A 20,185-nucleotide genomic window follows, 5' to 3' on the forward strand; every position below is an offset into this window, starting at 1 on the left:
AAAATTTACAGAGGCATGAGAAACAATACGTGGTTTATGTTACGAAGACCATATGTATTTCAAGTAACGTGGAAGTTTCTCGAAGCAAAAATTAGCTAGGCAGCATAAATAATCATAGATTTAGCTAAAATAGTTAGCCAAGCATTATATTTCCATGTACATAAAACAAATAGAGCGCCTGTTAGAAGGTAGAAGAATAAGCGTTTGTCCATTAAGAATTCAGTGTTTATTAGGAATATATATGTTTATAAGCATAAGAGTGTGTACGAAGAATTAGTAGGCATGTATATTGACAATGCAATCATAAAGTAACGCTTGTAAATGTGCAATGAATAAGTGAAGCTTAACTTAGGTATATAAGAATTAGAAATAGCGTCAATAAACGAAGCTAAGCAAAACAAATTATATGTGTGCTGTCTATATTAAGAAAAATATATACAGTCAACTTCATTAATATAGGGTTTTTGCACATTATTTTTAAATTTTCTTGCTTGTTATAATTGAAATGATGCTGTGGCACGTGAACCAGAACACGGCTATATAGAATAAGACGTAACTTGTGTTTAATGGTGAGCTTTCTTATATACTAAGTATTATAAGCTTTTTTTTAAACACTAAGCTATGTATGTATGTGTGTCTATTTTAACACGTAAAGGCGTGGAGCAATGAAAATGTATGTAAGCGCTAGATCATAGTGTCATCTTTACTTGGAAATTTCATCGCTAAATACGCTGACAAGCATAGACAGTATCGTTCTCTGTTGCATAATTGTAGATTACTCTGATAACATAAACACAAAAGTAATAGCATATATGGACAAATGGGTGGCTGTATGAATACCATGCATATACGTACTTACAAAAATGAAAAAATAAAAAAACCTATGATAAGAATAGTACAAAGAATTAAAATAAAGAAAAACAATCGTGTATATGTATGTACACATCAATAAATAGAGGCTTTCTTTATTCTTGCTTCGTCGTAATTCAGCTAACATGGCAAAGATATTAAAATTAACTTAAATGAAAAGGGAGCAGAAAAGGGCCAGTGGATTTACGATAATTATTGTATGTTCAATAATCGTCCGAGTCCCCAATATTACTTATATATACTAGGTCTGAGTCTTGTCCGCCCTTCGCGTACACATTTATAATCTTTCCAACTCAATCCTTTTTAGCTTACATTAACACGTTACGAGCTTTACATACATATGTACATACAGACTTCAATTTAAGGACTTGTATATTTTCCCGACGGTTTCACGGTCTACAGCACGGCCTCTCATCGTCCTTCATCTTGGTGTATCTTAGCAACATCATATCGTTTATAAAATATTAAAGATAATATTTTAATTTATAAAAACAATGGTAAATTCGCTGAGCTTCACTTCATGTTTGTGATTTTCAGTTTCATGTGCATGCAATTGTGTAATAGGTAATCTCACTCATTATTGTTCTTGTATACGGCTGTTTCACTTCGACTACTTGATTTTGCGTCTTTCGATCTTCCTTTCTGATTTCGATTTGCATCCTGTTCTTCGCGTTCATTTTTTCTTATGTTTGGTTATTGCCGTAGCATCCTTGAGGCGAAATAAATGTCATAACGTATAAGTTTCACTTCGATCAAATGAACGCCATATTATCTTTATTTTTATATATCTTCATTCATTCATCGTTCTATAATGCATTAAACCCAGATATTTGTACACCCGTTCCGATTAGACAACCCAACCTTCGAAGCGCTTGCCAGTCTTGGCTCAACAAGGTACATGAATTGTAGTGTATGCATAGATTAGCGTGCTTCCAAAAAAAAAAAAAAAAAAAAAGAAAAGAAGGATAAAACGCTTATGAATATGTTTCATTTGCATTTGATGAAAAACGAAAAAAAAAATGCAAGCATTTAATTAAGCTTAGTGTCTTTTATCAATCATATATGTTTGTACTATAAAGTCGCTAGAGTAAGCATCTTTGTAAATATTTTAGCTTAAGAAAACCAGTACATAAACAAAAAATATTTCCTCAATAAAAAACAATTAATATGAGTGCTTCGCGCTGAGTTACTTTTAGCATTTAGAAGTTCTATTCACGCTTTTTGCTGAATTTACTTTGGCAATTAAAAGAGTGTTAGTCTTGGCTGAAACAGTCCAGCAGAGAAGGTAAAGAAATTTATTTTGAATGTCAAAGTTCTTACTCTTCTTGAAATAATATCACTAAATGGAGATTCAGCAGATCTATACATAGCGATCTCGCAATGCCAGGCTTTAATTCATTATCTGAACCATCATCATTTTAAAATACCATAAAAATGTACGACTACTCTATTGCAAGATGTAGATTCAATTACCTCAGGGATCAGTTTGTGAGAGTTGATGCTTCATCCTTTGTCGTGGCCCCAGTTTTGAATTACGCACAAGGCTTTTTGTAAATGCTCGACTGCATAACCCAATTAGATTAGAAGAGAGAGTACACTCTCTTGAGAACAAACTGTAGTGTAACAGTCAATGACGTCTCTGCTATCTCAGTCGTAATGCATGTAGTATTCATTACGGTGATTATCCGGTTCGTAATCGTGTTCGGATTGCTTGTATTTTCCGTAGCTTTTTCAATGACGTGTTACCAAAAGCTGCCTGTATATGAATCGAGGCAAATAAGGCCGCTTGCTTGACTTCTGTTGCGGTCTCCGCGATGTTAGTTATGTCATGAATTACCATCGTAGTGGATTTTCGATTTGATAGCCAAATTGGTATATATGGCTTATTAAGTAAGCTTTTCTTATAAAATTGTCAGAGTTTTGTTCATCGTTTTGAGAAGAAAAAAACTAAGGTTAATGGTAATAAATTTAACATAAAGACCATTTTAAACTAGTTTCAGCAACAGGCTTTGTAAAGCCTCGCTAGTTCTGCAATCAAACTTTCCGCGCTCTGTCAGAGTGAAGACGGTCTTGTACTGCCACATTCCGAGGTGAGAAGATTGACATGGCACATTGCACACTATCCGCATTAGAGGCATTGTTGGGGAAGTTGCAACCCTTGGAGATGAGAATGTGGTTTGGCGTGTGTTGCTCTGATCTGATTAGTTCCACGCCACAAGGGCCAACACGGAATCTCCAGCAAGAAACCATGAGTTTTTTCCGGGCTCCCGGTGTACCAACCGGTTTGCTTGTTTAGAGCGCATATTCTGTCCGCGTGGCCTTTGGCTAGATTTTTTTGCAGACGTGCAGCCTTTGAAAGACTTCATATGCTTTCATAATACTGACTCCCACTAGCCCGCTTTGGACGCCTCAGGTCGGTGAGGTTTTCTTTGTAAGTTGCTCTACTTTCGGACTTCTTGGCCGCGTTGAAAAACCTCGTGGCCTGCGATTTAAGCTTTTGGATTCTCTGATTCTATTAAGAAACGACCCATCTATATTTCTTTATCCTTAAAGAAGAACTTTCTTGGTAGGCTTCCTACATGGGATTGTGCACCCACAAAATTAAGGGTTGGGCTTCAGATTTTCCAATACTGGTGACTTTGTGCAAAAGCGAACGTTATATCGCTATTTCCCAGTCGAACGCGTTCTGCCAAATTTTAATAAGTAAGGACATTGCCGGAGGTCTGAGCCACTGTGCTCTTTATGGTTTTACAGTGGGTCCGCGCAGTTTCGGCTGCTGGCGGTATAGCGGGCTTGCCACCGCTCCCATGGCTCGCTCGCCCTCTGATGCGGCGAGCCCTCGCCACGTGCCTACGTTTGTTCTTAAAGCGCATGCTGCTCCGAGACGACGACGGCCGGCTTCGCTTAGTATTCTCTCCTTGCCGTATGCCTTCCCCGCTCTCATCCTTTGTTCGGGAGTTTCTACAAGAGTCCCACAAAAGCTCATTCAACTCAGTTTTCTCGTGCTTTTCAAAATGACTCTGGCTGTTATCTCTCTCCTAAGACGGTATGCTAACCGTGTCTAAACTATCTTCTGGCATTGGAACACGGTCCTAGGGGTACATCCCGTCTGTCGTCCATTGCTCATCACCATTCTAAAGAGAAACAGAACTTACCGTACACCACACCACCAAATAGAGATAGATACTCGAGCTTATTTTACTTCTTCATTAATAATTATTTGAGTTTCAAAAAGCAGAAAAATTTTTAGATAATAAACAACTTCACATGAAATCCAAATCTCTCATTCATCTGCAACCTTATGAGCTCTTTGATTTATTGTTTTATTTTCAGTAGGAGGTGTGGTATTATCAATCTCATCTATTGCTATTATTTGACATATCTGTTTAGTTCACATACTATGTTGTAGACTATTTCAATTATTTTTTATCAATGAAAGATGTATTTGCAATTACAGCAGGATTTATTCTCGCATATGCTTTATGTACTGGGGTTTAACAATAGGTGGATGCTATTAGAAGAGGATTTATTCACTGGCATCCTTTATTGACCTAGATGTAACAATATGTTTTTCGGTTTAACAATACATTACTCTATATTGAGAAGTCAATTTATAGTAATACGTGTTGGAATAAATTGAACATTTCTGAGTGATGTCAAACAAGAAGGTTGCCCAAAAGGTGGATATCTAAAGGTGCTTGCCAATTCTGGAGCACAAAAATTATGTGACCAGGAGTGTGCACACTAAGTAATATGCGATGATCATGTGCCCTGTATTTCACCAGAGATCCTACCCGAAGTATATCTTGCCCATAAAAAAATGCCGAGATAAATAGTTCTCTTATGGGCTTTTTCTCTATTTATATACTGTGAGAATCCAAAGTCGTCGGATGGAGTGCTAGGCTAAGGTAAGTTAAGAATTAGGATAAGGTAAAACACTAGACAAACGACGGAAGATAGGGGAGCTCCAGTCAGAAACAGACGTTTCTGATTGGTAGATGCTAGCGGGACGGTCCGTATCAAGGAACAGACTGGTCCGGTCGAGTAGGGGAGTCAAAATGAGGGGAGTCGAAAACAACAGAATTAGTTAAGGGAGAAGAGTTAGTTAAGTTAAGCTACGAGTTAAACTTATTTTAGTTTACGATGCTGAGTAAAGCAGTTCAAAGGAAATTTAATTTCCCGGGTTGGCTTTGAGCTGGCAAAGCGAATAGTATTATTGATGCTGATTGTAAGTGAAATTGAGAACTTAATAAAAAAAGTGAAGGTTTCTGAATTTTAAAAACAAAACATAAAAACATACATTTCTCGTGCCGCTGAGCTTACCCAGCACCAGAGAATGGGCAAAAGCCCTTACAATACATATGTCCACTTTTAAAATTTTTTTTTTACCGTGTATAGAAAATAGGATTGTGAGCCCAACGGTTTCATGATGATAGCATAGAAAGTGTCTGATAAGCGGATGATAAAGGATACGGCAATGACATTATATGTATTTATTTGCAGATAGAATTTTTTTTTTAATAACATGTCAACTGGATTAGTCAGACGAAATATTAATGCAACATCCCCAACTGTTCACTTATTGTTACAAGAATTTATTTTGTGGCTAAACTTTTATTAATAATAATAATAATATTTTTTTTATTAATAATAAATAGCTTCTTTTATTAATAATAAATAGCTTCTTTTATTTTTAAATTATAAAAGGAAATTAATATTTTGGCATTTATTTTATTTTTTACTTAAGTTTGTATGGATTCAAACTTATGTCATTAAATTGGGCTTTGGCTAAAATAATTTTTCAAAGTAATAAGAAAATGAAATCCCATTCTAATGGCGTTACAAATAAGTCATCGACATGTTAGTTTTTTTGTGACGATCTTAAGCACATCATTCTCATAATCTTAGATAACTGAATTGCCGTAATCCCGGTAAATAAACCGTCGCTTTCCCTTTCCTTTCAGCCCTCAAATGTTCCATTGTAAACCAATAAGCATGGTTATACTAAAATTATAGTCTCGAACATTTTTTTATGAAAACAAAACAAAATTATATGGCAGCAAGAATATGGGAAACTTACGAAATATGACCCGTTTCAAATACATGATCTTATATGTACAAACGTGAAAAGTTAATAATAAGAGTAAACATTTCTGTTATAGTTAAGATTTTAACTGTTTTGAATATGCCAGGCGTACATGTTTTGTTGCATATTTAGTGGTACACGTATTTCTTTCATAAAGTCATTTGTAAATTTTGTATCTCTATCTAATTTTAGTATTTTAAAGTGTCCACATTTTAGTATAAAATCGACTATTAAGACCTTGGCAATAGTATTTGCGCATTTGCTGTTGATTGATTTAGCTAAGATATTTAGGCAACCCATATTGGTCTGCAAGTATGTGTTTTCATTTGTTTGATAATTTTATTGCACCTACTGTATCTATGCAAATTGTTTCGAATTTTATAAATCTCTGACTTAATACTCTGAATGTTTTTCTTAACACTTGATGTCTTTCTCGGTAACTGTTATGAAACTCTTCAATTAGTTTCCATTTTTTTTCTTCTTCGTCATTGTATAAAAGCATATAGACGAGTTGTTCTTTACATCATTTGGATTTTCTTCCAGTAGCTCTTTGTGTGTGTATTGGAATATATGTGATATTTCAAACTGATTGAATAATCTCTGAAATTTAGCTTTGATAACCGTTCTTCATATCATCGTCTGGACATCCATTGCATCGCACACGCGTACATTCAAATTTTTGACCCTTTTCGATTGTTAATTTCTTATTACCGTTTTCTATTTTGCATTCTAGTCTTTCCATTCCCATATGTTGACTATGGCTTTAGCAGCTAATTCTATATTAAAATTTTCCACTATTTCCTTTGTGTTTTTAGTGATATTCTGGGCATTCTTTTGCTGTTCATTCTCTAGGCTTTTAGGGTTTTTGTAAAAATAGTTTAATTTTTTTAATAATTTATTCTGATCAATATATTTAGTATTGGTAATTATTCTATCTACACTTATGATTATTTTCTCTATTCTTTCCATTTTACTGAATAATCTAGTTTTTATTTGGTTTTTAACAATATTGTATACATTATTATTGGCGGCTATAATTTTTGTCTACATTGGTATGAAATAGTTGTTTAATCTTTGTTTTACAAAGACTATACTAATTGTAGTAATTGTTATAATAGCATCTTCGATGTGTTTTAATAAACTTGTTATTTTGTATATTTCGTGGCATATCTCAATGATTTATTGGCATTATATTGGAAAACTTACACTCCGTTTCTGGAATTAACATTGTGGTAATTAAATGATAGCTTCCATGTGAGCTGCTCCGTTTTTAGAGATTTCAAACAAGTGAGCAATGTATATGCAACTTTTCTAGTGTGGGAATTTATGAACATTTGGAAATTCCAAATAAGTTAGAAAGATGTGATGATTTAGAAAGTGCAAGATGATCTATACCGAACTAGCGCATAAGTTGCACACTCAAGTAGGAGCAATTATAACTGCTTCAAAAATTAACATACATACCCAGAGATCGTTGATAAACGAATGATAATCCTTAAAATTTCCTTTCTCTTGCTTATTATATGTCAAACCATTAATCTTAAGTGGGTCACATAGACTGCCGGCACAATGAAGCTTCACTTATATTTCCAGACCTAACGGAGGCATTTGATTTATAATTTTTTGATAAAATGGGAGATAAGTTTGTAAGTAGGAATTGTAATGGTAGACTGTTTGATCTCTGCTTTGCCAATATCCCTGAGATTAGTGTAAATCGTTGTCCACCTTTTAGTTTACCTGAGGATCCTTATGATCCAGCAATGTGTATTTCCTTTCATCGCAAACATGATGGTTTATTGAACTGTTTTAATGTTCCAAATCAGACTTTTTCAAATAAATATAACAATTTTCATAAAATCAATATTGTATTTCTGAAATATCACCTTTCACATATAAGGCTTGATTTCTCAACCGGAAGTATTGAAAAGGTTATTGTCATCATTCTACAATACCTTAAATCTAGCTATTGCTGCATCTGTTCCGATCAAGCAGTGCCAAGCTCGAAGCAGGCGTCCTCCGTGGTTTAATAGGACAATTAAATATTACAAAAACAGGAAAAACACGCTATTCAAAAAATATTCGAAAACTGGCTCTGCTCTTGACTATTTCGCTTATTTCGTGGCAAGGCATAGATTTAACTTCTCCAACCACCACTATTATTGCAGATACCTTCAGTTCATTAAATCCTCTCTGTTCGCTAATCCTAAATAATTTTTAAATTCCGATTTATCCGCAAACTACCCATATCCTATAACTAACTTAGTTTCAATTCCTAATTTGGTTATTGCTGAAGATGACGTTTTTAATGGGTTGAGTTCTCTAAAATATAGTTGTGCGCCTGGACCTGATGGAATTCCATCATGTGTACTTAAAGCTTGCGCTGTCGAGTTATATGTTGTTATCTCTAAGATTTTTAACATGTCCTTGAATTTAGGTGTTTTCCCTTTGTGTTGGAAGAGTACTTTTCTTATTCCTATCCACAAAAGTGGAAGTAGACAACTTGTTCAGAACTACAGAGGTATAGCCAAGTTGACTGTCCTATCTACGCTGTTTGAGCGAATTGTGACTTTGCTTGTGGCCTTTGCCATTAATACGTATATTTCTCCACACCAGCGTAGCTTTTGGAAAGGAAGATCTACGGTCACCAATTTATTAGAGTTTGTTTGTCTTGTTTGGCTTTTTCTAGTGGCTCTTGCGCAGATGTAATGTACACTGATTTAAGCAAAGCATTTGATATGGTTAACCATAGACTACTTATCTTTAAACCCGACGCCTGTGACTTCCCTTTCTATTTAGTGAAATGGATAAGCTCTTATCTGCACAATAGATTCTTCAGGGTTTTGTTTAACTTCATCACCTCGGATGAATTCCCCGTTACGTCCGGCGTACCTCAAGGCAGCCAATTAGATCCCATTTTATTTAGTTTATACATTAACGATCATCCATCGGTAGTTAATTCCAGTCAGATCTTAATGTATGGTGATGATGTGAAACTGTTTTCTCCCTTCTGTGTTGAATCGCAATCATATCAACTTCAAAGTGACTTGGATAATTTTGTTGCATGGTGCTCTTTGAATCTTCTGAGTAAATGTAAGAAGCTTTCTTTCTCAAAAAGAAAATCATTCCTTATTCAGTATTTCATATGTTCGCATAAGTTGGAGGACGTCGATTCGATCACAGATCTAGGCGTTCTATTTGACCATAGGTTACGTTTTAACTTGCATATTGAGCTTTCGATAAGCAAAGCTAGGTCCGCGCTTGGTTTTATAAAGAGGCGGTCCAAAGAACTTGATGATCCCTACATTTCGAAAAGGCCGTACATGTGTTTGGTTAGACCTATACTCGAGTACACCTCTATTGTGTGGTCTCCTTCATATAGGTGCTATGTAGATTCATTTGAATCTGTTCAAAAGCAATTCTTGCTGTTTACCCTTAGGAATTTGAATTGGGATCCGATTTGCCTCTCTTACTCCCTACGAAAATAGGTTGCCTCTATTGTACTTACCGTCTATCGAGAAACGTAGATTTGTGCCTGGCGTTTCCTTCCCCTTCAAAGTAATAAATGGTGCTATTGACTCGCTTTTCTAGACACTTTACCTTTGTTAAGCTTAGTCAATGTAAATATAATTATAAGCTGTTTAACCCGCTCAGAGTTGTTTGCAAGATCCTATATGATGTCTACCATTTATTCTCATTATCGGACTTTTTAAAGTTTATTAAAGCAACATTGCTTAATGCACTTAATTTACGCGATTTTTTCTAAATTTGCCTGAAGTCGCCTAAAAGAATGAATGATATAAATTAATTTAAAAACATAAAAAAGCACAATTTACAATTTTAATTTTTTATATTAAAACGATGTTTATTGTTATATGTTTATACTATTTTCAATTTATCCACATGTACACAAAGATAACCTCTTAAATTTTAGATATCGTTATGTGGTTGTATATTACGCGCGTAGAGATACATATATAAATATTTGAGGAGGCTCTTTTAATAAGTTACATATATAGTTATTGACATACAATGTGCTGGAGTTTTGAGGATGCTTGGTATAAAAGTGTCACTGTTTTGAACACGCATTTTAAAAAAATATTAAGAATAATTATAAAAGCATTATCGAAAAAACACGATTATACTACAATTAATATACTAAATTGTTAGAGAGTTCGTAAACAGGTCATGGACTAATAAAATGATCTGCTTTTGTGGGTAAGCAACCTTCAAATTTAGTGGCACATGTTTGAGGGAAAAGACGGAAAAGCAAATGAAAGCAATAATAAACTAATTAATAACAAAGCATACAACAAAGTGATTCAATTATTTGCATAAAACTTGTTTAAACGGAGCTAAATACGTTTACTGAAAATGAACCGAATGTCTCTCCCTTTTTGCCGATAGCTTTCGCTTGATACTGGCCTACGTCTTCCAATGCACATTTCTTGATCATTAAGGTATAGCGCTTAGCGTCCTCTTTAGTAAATGTATACCGTGGATTGGCTTCATTTACTGGCTTTCCATCCTTAAGCCAAGCCAACTGAAGCGGTTCATCTTGAAGTTCACATTCAAATTTGACATTTTCGCCTTCTTGGACTGTATTGGATGCGGGGAATTTGACAAACATTGGTTGTTTAGGGTCCTCTCCGGGGACGACAACATTAATGGTGCAAGTACTATACGATTCACCAGCATCATTAAAAGCCTCGCAAGTGTATGTGCCCGAATCTTCGGGGAAAATTTCAGCTATCTGTAATTTGTATATATTGGCTTCGTTTGTATACTGGAAGTCTTTACTTGGCTTAATCTCTTTATTGTTGTGCAGCCAGATTACAGCAAATTGCTTGGCTCCAATTATGCGGCAGGCCAAAACAACAGCGTCACCGTCTTTTACAAATCGGGACTCTAGATGGCTAACAATTTTTGGTGGTTTATCGCTGCTTATAAGCCGCTTTGCAGAACTTTTTTCCAAAGCTACAAGAAATATCAAAAAGATATGGAAAGTATATAAAATGTTCGATCAATAAAATCCAAAGGTTGTCGCCTCCGAATTTTTTATAACATATTAAGTTTAGTCCTAATACCTTTCTCTAAAGACTGAATTTGATCCATAGATTTATATATTCCTAAAAAAAACTCTGATTATTAAAATCCAGGCGCTGCCAAAGAGTGCAAAGAGTAAGAGGAATATTAATCTTTAAAATATGCGCGTCTCGGACATCATTAAAAACCTTTTCGTGAAGCTTTAATAAACGTCTGCCAAAAGCTCCACGGCTTGTCGAAACCATAACCATAGCATTTGCAATGGATTGCTTAAAAAATTGCAAAAAAACTTGCAAAGCACTTGGTGACCCCGAGTTACTTAAATAAAAATACGTTCGGTACTAGGTTTAATTTTCACCAAGCGCAAATTCGTTACATATTCGTGAGTAGTTAAAATTGTTTAACAAATTAAACGCACACTTTAACTGTTAATATAAATAAATGCGATGTGAGTTTCGTGATTAATTGTACTTAACATGTTTAACATTTTACTTAACACATTAAAAACAAAGAAATTGGTTAGCAGCGCCGCGAATAATCAAAGTGAGTACAAATTAAGCAATTGGTTTATTTTTTAACAATGGAAAATTTATATACTGTATTTATATCAGATACTTTAACCATAAATTGTGGCGGCACGCTCATTCCAAAGTGCAAATAAAATATATGTTTAGCCCACGCAATTAAACAAAAACAAAATTATTTGCTTTTAAAAAAAATTGTAGTGGAAACCTAACTACAAAATAATCTTATTGTGCATAAATATTTAGTGGTTGATTTTATTCTTTTGTATAGATAAAACAAATTTCCGCCATTTCCATTTTCTCTGAAAATCAACTTTGCTTGTTTAATTCTTCGAAAGTCCAAACAAAATACTTATTCAGTTCCAACAATAAAATAGGAAACAAGTAACGTTTGAAGTAATAAATTTAAAGAAAATGTCATGTAGAAATTTGAATCTATAAATGTTTATGTTTTTGCTGATGACAGACAATTCTTGGCTCTGACCTTACGGTAAGTGATACACTAACTAATTTGCAAAGAGCGATGGCAGGGATATTGTCCTACTTTAGTAAATAGAAAACAATGATAAACTTACAAAAAACTAAGATATATCTTTCTGGGACGCGTAAGAACTGTTATATCCTGCAGATCGCTATAATAATTAACTATAATAATTATAATAATAATTATAGTAATTAATTATCAACGAAATTTCGAATACACTTGAAATGTACTTGAAATTTGAAACCCATACAACGTATATAACTAATTGATAAAGTAAAGTAAACCGGTATTCTATATCCTTTTTTAAATCCCATATTTGCTCTAAGCATTAATAATGAAATATTTATTTTTACGTCAATACTTTACGTCATATTACACGTAGTCCACGTCTAGTATGTTAACGTAAATCGTCGCGTAACTAACTTGCATAGTGCAAGCATGTCTCTACCACGATGAATACCCTCACTCATAATTTCAATAACATATGTCTTAATGCCGCTTTGCATCATGTTAATATATAAGCGTCATTTTAGTTATCTATATAGTCAGGCTATAGGAGTAGTTTGATAATGAATTTTCCAATTTTCAGACACGGAATACAGACATTTTCGAGTTGAAACGTATGGAAAAAGACAACTTTGTAAGTTTGCGTCAATTTAGTGGCAAGCTCAAGGTTTATTTGCGGACGCTACAATCTATGGGCTGGGAAAATTGCTAACGGAGTATTGCTGCATTTAATTACTTCACAGTTCGATGCACAATCAGGATTGAAATTGGAAGGCTCCTCATCAATCTAAAAGCTCCCATGGAGTCATTCTCGAATAAGAGGTATTGGATGCGAAGAGTTATCTTTCAGATAAAATGCCAAACCATCCAACAAAAATGTTTTTTTACTTATTCAAAATCCTCCTGTCGCCGATACTACCTCATTACGTTCTTGTGCATTTTGTGTCTCGCAATAGCGAGCTACATTACCAATTTTTCTCGCGTCGAAAATTTAGGTTCAGCACAAAGCCATAAGAGGGAAGAATATTGTAATTGTGCTTCAGCTACCCGGAAAAGGGGCACACAACACGCTACCAATTTGGAGCGCTAGCAATGTTGTTTGCATTGAAGTTCTCTTTGATGACCTACTTACTGTGTTATTCACACTCTTGTCGACACTAGTGACTACTACCTCTTCGCAAATCTCAAAAGAATGTTCCAATGAAAACGATTTAGATCAAATGTTCGTGTTATTGTGGAAGGTGGAGACATTCGAGAGTCTTGAAAAATCGCTTTGCATTAAAATACGAAAACTCACCATCTTTGTCTTAAACAATATTTTAAAAAAGCGAAAAGGTAAAAAAATGAAATTTCCATATGTTATGAAACTTAGTAGGCCTGGGCGATTATGCCAATTTTCGCACAGGTACTCGAGATTTCCAGTAGGATGTTTATGAAATCCTTTGTCATTTTAAATATAAATAAATATATAATATAAATGTGCTCAATGTCTCTTTTTTTAGTCTAAGAATTCAATTCATTAGTCTAAAATTAAAAAAATTATAATAATAATATAAATAATATAATGCTAAAAACGCCAATTTTTTCTTGCTTTTCAATTTATTTACAAGACAGTCTAGTGTAAACATGTTCTCTATCTCGCTCGCCTACTTTGTTACTAACTTACTGCAAAGTTTCAGTAAATTTAAAACGGATATCCCGATTTTCGAAACGCGAAGAATGCTAATTTCATACATGGGCGTAGGCACATGTGCCGGCAGACGAACGTGCCTAGGTCAACTACGAATTTGATACTGATCAACAATATACTTTAAGAGCTATCCGAAGATCTGAAATATTGCAAGCATTCACATAAAACAATTAATAACCTATTATTTTTGTTCATGTACTTTGCTATCGCCCCAGGGGTGTATGTAGAAAGCTTTATAGTTTAATCTGCTGTAGTTTATAAATGACGAGCAAAGTTCCAACTTTTTAGAAAATCTAAATTTTACAAGTCGTTGAACCTGGTAAGGTTTTCTGCCTGTAGTTATCCATTAAATAAACGGAGTCCAATATTGTGACCCAGGAAGTGCAGAGCTAAATATTAAACTTAGTGTTATAGTCCTATATTAAACTTAGTGTCGTACGATGCGTCTTTCTCCACGGCAGAAAGAAGAGCCTAAGTGGAGCCGCTTGCCGTCGTCCGCAGGCTCTGATCAAAGGTATCATGATCTTGCAGGAGGCTCGCAAACGCGAAAGGGTGACTCGCGTAGCCTCTGAATTTGTGAAACTCCAGATTGGTTGCAAGTGTGATAGGCTGGACGGCCCCTCCGCCTCTAGTCCGGGCAAACCACCTAAACGCCCAGCGGCTGGAACTGCAGGGAACTGATCGTATAAGGGAGTTGACTGGGATAGGAATTGTCCCAGTCGACTACCCCAAGACATCATGGAAGGGCAACCAACTGCGGCGATACGAAGTGGCCTCCTGGATAAGATCCGTACCCAGCACAAGTAAAGTTTTTGCAACCACAGTTTTTTGGCTGCACTTTTCGCCACGATTTGCGCTTGCTTACCTATAAGGGGAAAGAGACGCCGGAATGGCTGAAGACGGCGGTGCTAGCAATAATACAATGAGAAAGCTCGGCTCTTAAAGTCGTAGCTGAGGAAGAGTTACCTCGAATTGATGAAGCCGTCGATTATTTCTGCAAAGGTGAAAACGTTGCAGATTTTTTAAAGCTATTGGAGTTCTGAAAGCCACTCCAGAGGGACACAATGAGAAGTGGCCCTAACTCTGGCAGTAAACGAATCTTCGGCAGCAGTGTTGAAGAAAAACAGACGTACTGCCAGCTGAGATATCGGCACAGTTTTACTGAGACCTAACGAAAAGAACGCAGAAGCACGAAAACGCCTGCATGCCGCAATCGACGACGAAGAAGGGCCATCGGGCTCTATCCGAGCAGCGGTCTTATCGACAAAAACGGCCAGGAGGAAGCGTAGCACCTCCAACCTAAAAGACAGTCTCGAAAACCCAGGAACCGCCGGCACAAAGACACTAGCTAACCAAGGGCGGATTGGCTGAGGACAAGCAGTAACCAGATGCGCACGAAAGTCAAGGAATGAGCCTTTAAAGTCTCATTACAGTCTCATTTCACACTAAAGCCGCCTCTTCGGCTATTAGCAGGAGCTTTACAAACGAAGGTCTCAAATGAGGTGCGAATCCTTGTACTGCAGATTCCGCAGACTGGACTGGCTCGATGCCAACGCCCTCCATATGGTTTTGGACATCTCAAATTACATCGTGGCTATACCAAGAAAGCTGTCTTCTGAAGCCCAAAATGTCGACGATGGAAGTACCTTGGTGGAATCAGAGACATCAAAAGCACCGATCCCACGCCAGAAAATAGTTCAACAGGGCTAAAAAGTCCGGTGATTCGACTAAGTGCAATCGGACCCTCACCTTATTTAACGCGCGGGCTGAAGGGGAGGAAGCCGGCTACCTAAGGATAGCACTGCAAAAACATAAATAATCGTCCAGAAGCAGCGCGGTTTCAAAAGGCCTGAGCTAAAAACTACAGCAATGGGATATGCTCTCTAAAGAAGCCAGATGAAGATTACAAAGGAATTCCCGAAGAAGCTGATCGCTGGGACTAAGGTATCAGACGTACTCCAGAGAAGGACACTTGCGTGCTCTAGAGACGGCAATCTCGCTACAAAAATCTTCTGTGCGGAGCGGACGAGTTAGGCCGTGTCAACTTTCGCTCCATGCAAATCGCCAGGACCGTATGGGATAAAGTCGCGTCTACTCCAAAAGGGCGCAGAAAGGTTCGTCCATAACTTGCTAGACTTTGCAACGCTAGCCTGCTAAGGGGTTATGTGTCCCAAGACTGGAACAAGTCTAGAGTGGAGAAGAAGAGTAAAAAATCTACTACGACGGCAATTCATGAGCTGATCAGCATCAACGCAGACACGATGCAAGCCAAGCAAGTAGCTCTCGCTGCCTACATCGATATACAGGGGGCCTTTAACAACACGCAATACGCGGCTATAGAAACAGCCTTGAAAAATAAAAATTTCGCAATCCTAATTATTAATTGGGTAACCAATATACTGAGTTCCAAGCTCGTTGCTTCGAGGCTGGCAGGAGCATCCTTAACTCTCAGAGCCAATAGAAGGCATTCCCAAGGTGGCGTGCTCTCTTCTATCGTTTACACCGTGGTCGTAAAAGATCAGTTAGTGGAGCTAAACGACGTGGCATTTAAAATATTAGATAATGCGCACGACTTGGCAATCGGAGGGGTGGGGTGGCATCAACAAACACTGACCAATCGCATGCAGAAAGACCTAACCATAACCTACAAGTGGTACCAGAACAAAGGACTGAACATTAATCCGCAAAAACACCCCTGACGCGCTTTACGAAAAAGGGAAAATTAACATTGGACAACACCTGCTTACAGGATGTGGTCCTTTACTATTTAAAAGGGGTAAAACATCTAGGAGTCCACTATGACAGAGGCTTTGCCTGGAATCCTCATCCAAGATGGCTAATGGGAAAGGTGACCAGAGCATTCTTTGCCTGCCAACATCCTTACGGCAAAACATGGCATGTAAGCCCAAAACTGATCTACCGTAATCATATCCATGCTACCCTACACAGCTTTGACTTGGTGGCCTTAATTGAAATAAAGAACCGCGTCGACGACATTATATAAAACTCAACATTTCGCGTGCATTGCCATTACCGGGGTGATGAGATCCTATCCTTTCAATGCCCTAGAAGCGCTACTGGGCCTCATCAGTTTAAAAATTTAGATAAAAGAATTGAAAACTTTTTACTGTGTTCCAATATGACGTTGTTAAATGGTGGCTTTGCAATCCACTACTCAACTAGAGGAACATTTTCAGATTTAACATTATATTCGCTTAATGTAGTTGCAGTAACGCAGTGGAAAGCGTTAAACAATCTATATGGAAGTAACTATTTCCTCATCATCATTAATTTCGGCACGCCCCAATATAGTCCCAATACCTCACATTATTCCTTAAAAAACAAACCACCATTTTTAATTAACAAAGGTGATTGGCACATATATAGTCATCACCGTGTAGATGGCAGCGACAAATATGTAATTCATGAGAATACAAACTACGAAGCTACTAGGATGCAAAAAATTATATTTTTACTCAATTATTAATATTTAATTATATTCACTTTATACTATTTCTCAATATATTGACGAAAATCACGACGAACATGTCCCATGGTGGAACCTTGAACTTTCACATCTTTGAAGATCTAACTAGCGAGCTTGGGCTAATTTTCGTAGAGGCAGTTGAATTGGTCATATGCTAGTCTGTAAAAGTGCAAACTTTATTTTCGAATTAAAATGCAGAATCTCTAAGAAAACATGTTTTGGAAAAGTCACTATGTCTATGATCCTCTTTCATAAAAACGAAAATTATGATACAAAATTAACAGAATCTGTGATAGCGCCCAATTTCTTCGATCTCTTGCATGGAGAGTGTCATTGAAAAAATCCTTGCAAAATGTTATCTTGATTCCTAACAAGAAACAATTTAATTAGTCATAATCACTCGGCTTTTCAAAAAAGGCAGTGTACTATTGACGGCCTGTTACTTTTCAATCACCTTGCCAGCAATACGATTTCATGCCCTAATAATGTGTGGCTTTCAGCCTTTGACTTCTTCGCAACTTTTCACCGTATCGTAAAAACGTTCAACTGGGGAAGTAGGCTCCATATTTTACAATATTATAAAAATTTCTTATTAAATAGGACTTTTCGTGCCAAAATCAATTAAATTTCAATAGATAAGTACAGATTACCCCACTTATGTCGGAAACACAATTGTATCCTTTCGTCCTTTTCCTTTAATAATGTCATCATAAATAAAGTCAACAAGTTTAAGTTGGTAGGCGTCGTTTTTGATAAACAATACAATTTCAAAGGTTATTGCCGTTATATGTGTGATAAAATAATGAAAAGCTTAATATCATCAAATTTCTCTCGTCTAGACGAAGTTTTGCACGTCAATCCTCACTAATTCATGTAATGCAGACGTCGATTCTATTTAAAATTGACTACGGCTAGAACATTTATGGACGCTATGGTAACAGCGATGTCTTCCTTTTAAATGCATTTTATTATAGAGCCATTTACGCATTTTCACTTAAACCGATTAAAACCGTTTTAAGAGAATTGGAATTCCCATCCCTACCCCAGCGTTCTCAGTTTGTCATCCTTCACCTTGCCCCTAAACTTCTCTACAGCAACAATCTTTCTTTATTTTAACATATGCGAAAGGTAGTGAAAAGAAAATGACTTATGATAAACCTGTTGCGTTGATTTTTTCAAAAGCAAACCCTTGGTATCACTCCATCTTTTCAACGCCATTCATGTTTGGCGTCGTGGCAACCCAACTCTTCGTCCATCAGCGATTTCACAGTCTACAGCAAAGAAAAAACAACTAAAACATTACGTAAATAAATCTTTAAAGACTTATGAGGAGAATCATCCGAGTGGCCATTTTTATACATCGACGCAATTAAAATTAATAATACTATTTCTTTTGCTATTTTTAGAGATAATAATGAAATAACAGAGGTTGGTCTCTCGAACGATTACCATACCGGTTTACCGCTGAAGCGATAGGAGTTTATCAAGCAGTAAATTTCGCTTCAAGCGTAGAGGCAAATTTTCGACAGCGTAGGAGTTCTTAATATCATTCTTGACCTTAACAACTACACTATTCCTTTAGTACAAACCCGAGAAATATTGTTTCGAAATCTGGATAAAAAATTCAGACCGACGTGCCTTCCCATGTTGGGATTCCGGGTAATGAGCAAGCAGACCTCGCAGGTGCACACCGCTATTGATATTTCCTGCCTAGAATAAGAAAGATTTAAGATTTTTCATAGAAAATCATTCGCCTATTGTGGAGATGCCAAATACGTATTCATTCACACAACACTATAAGAAAATTAATACTTTGACAAGTAAAGTGACCTATTCTAACCTGTTATAAATTTGAATAAGACTGGACAGATTGGACAGGTAACTGTCAAAAAGAAATGCTGGCTTTGACAAGAACCGCTTACACATCTTCTTAAGTCCTGAAGCGGATGTAATATACTTGAATTATATAATTTTTTGTATGACTGCAACACCGCAAATTTAATATAACTCTAACACCTATACGGTTTCTTATACGCAATAACACATATAATATTTTCACTTTTGTATAATATATTTGTAGCATATACAACAAATAAAAAACTGATACTTTGGGCTAGCCGGTTAGTTTTAGTACTAATGCCCCTTTACTTGTATCACCTTTGTGCAATGTTAATCAAATAAATAAGTAAATAAAATTAAATTAAATCGCAACACGACGCTATTGATTGAGTTGAAGGAATCGAAAATATTCATAGCATCCATAAATATCGTACACAATTATAAAAAAGTTTAAAAGTTTAATTTTAAGTTTGATAGATGTCAGCCGTTTATTTGGGTTTCTCGAAGATTTGAAAACAGTCATCGGCCAACTCCAGGACGTTTCTGAATTAGAGGATAGTGAATCTTCGGTAACTTTGGAGTTGCTAATATCTCTTCTTGAATGGTAAAAACACTTTCACTCTTGCGCGAATGTTATATCAGAATAGCTTATAAGAACCAAGATAAAAAGAGGATTTAGCTCATCTGAAGATAGTTTTTGTACCACGCATTTTTGAAGGAAGGGAAAATAAGTCTGACATGGGAATAGTATTAACAGCGAGCATCACTGCGTTTAAATTTTTTTTATACAGTTTGCTTTTTTATCGCGGATACTTGTTGGTTAAGCCGGACCGGATGTATATGCAACTTCGACTTACAATCATGAAAAATCGGACAAATAAGTATCTATTAAATTAACCACAATGAATTATCAACGCCATTGCAGTCCAGTCCCGCGACCCCATCCGGCAATACTATTTGAAATATACCCAAATGATAAATTGTTTTAGCATAACAATGTATTTAAAACGTTTCTTTACAATTTCTTCAGAATCTTTGGGAGAAATTTAATATGGTAACTTGAAAGATTTTCAAGTTAATTTTTAGTTATAAACGTAACGTAAATCCGTCTTTTGAGAATTTACTTTATCTGTTCAACTCTACTTGAAATAAGTTC

The 20,185-nt window shown here is 36.1% G+C and overlaps 1 protein-coding gene across 15 annotated transcripts in view; it reads right to left on the reverse strand.

Moving 5' to 3' along the window:
• Positions 1 to 9,942: 9,942 nt before the first annotated feature.
• LOC119643732 (twitchin) overlaps positions 9,943 to 20,185 on the reverse strand; it is a 100,988-nt gene continuing 90,745 nt past the window's right edge. For all 15 annotated transcript variants that reach the window (XM_038043186.1, XM_038043180.1, XM_038043185.1 and 12 more), the window contains one exon: positions 9,943 to 10,930. In XM_038043186.1, coding sequence (XP_037899114.1) covers positions 10,299 to 10,930 — 632 coding nt within the window. In that variant the 3' untranslated portion in view covers positions 9,943 to 10,298. The remainder of the gene's footprint in view (positions 10,931 to 20,185) is intronic.

This window comes from Glossina fuscipes, unplaced genomic scaffold (assembly GCF_014805625.2).
Source record: "Glossina fuscipes isolate IAEA_lab_2018 unplaced genomic scaffold, Yale_Gfus_2 61546, whole genome shotgun sequence".
Classification (NCBI taxonomy): domain Eukaryota; kingdom Metazoa; phylum Arthropoda; class Insecta; order Diptera; family Glossinidae; genus Glossina; species Glossina fuscipes.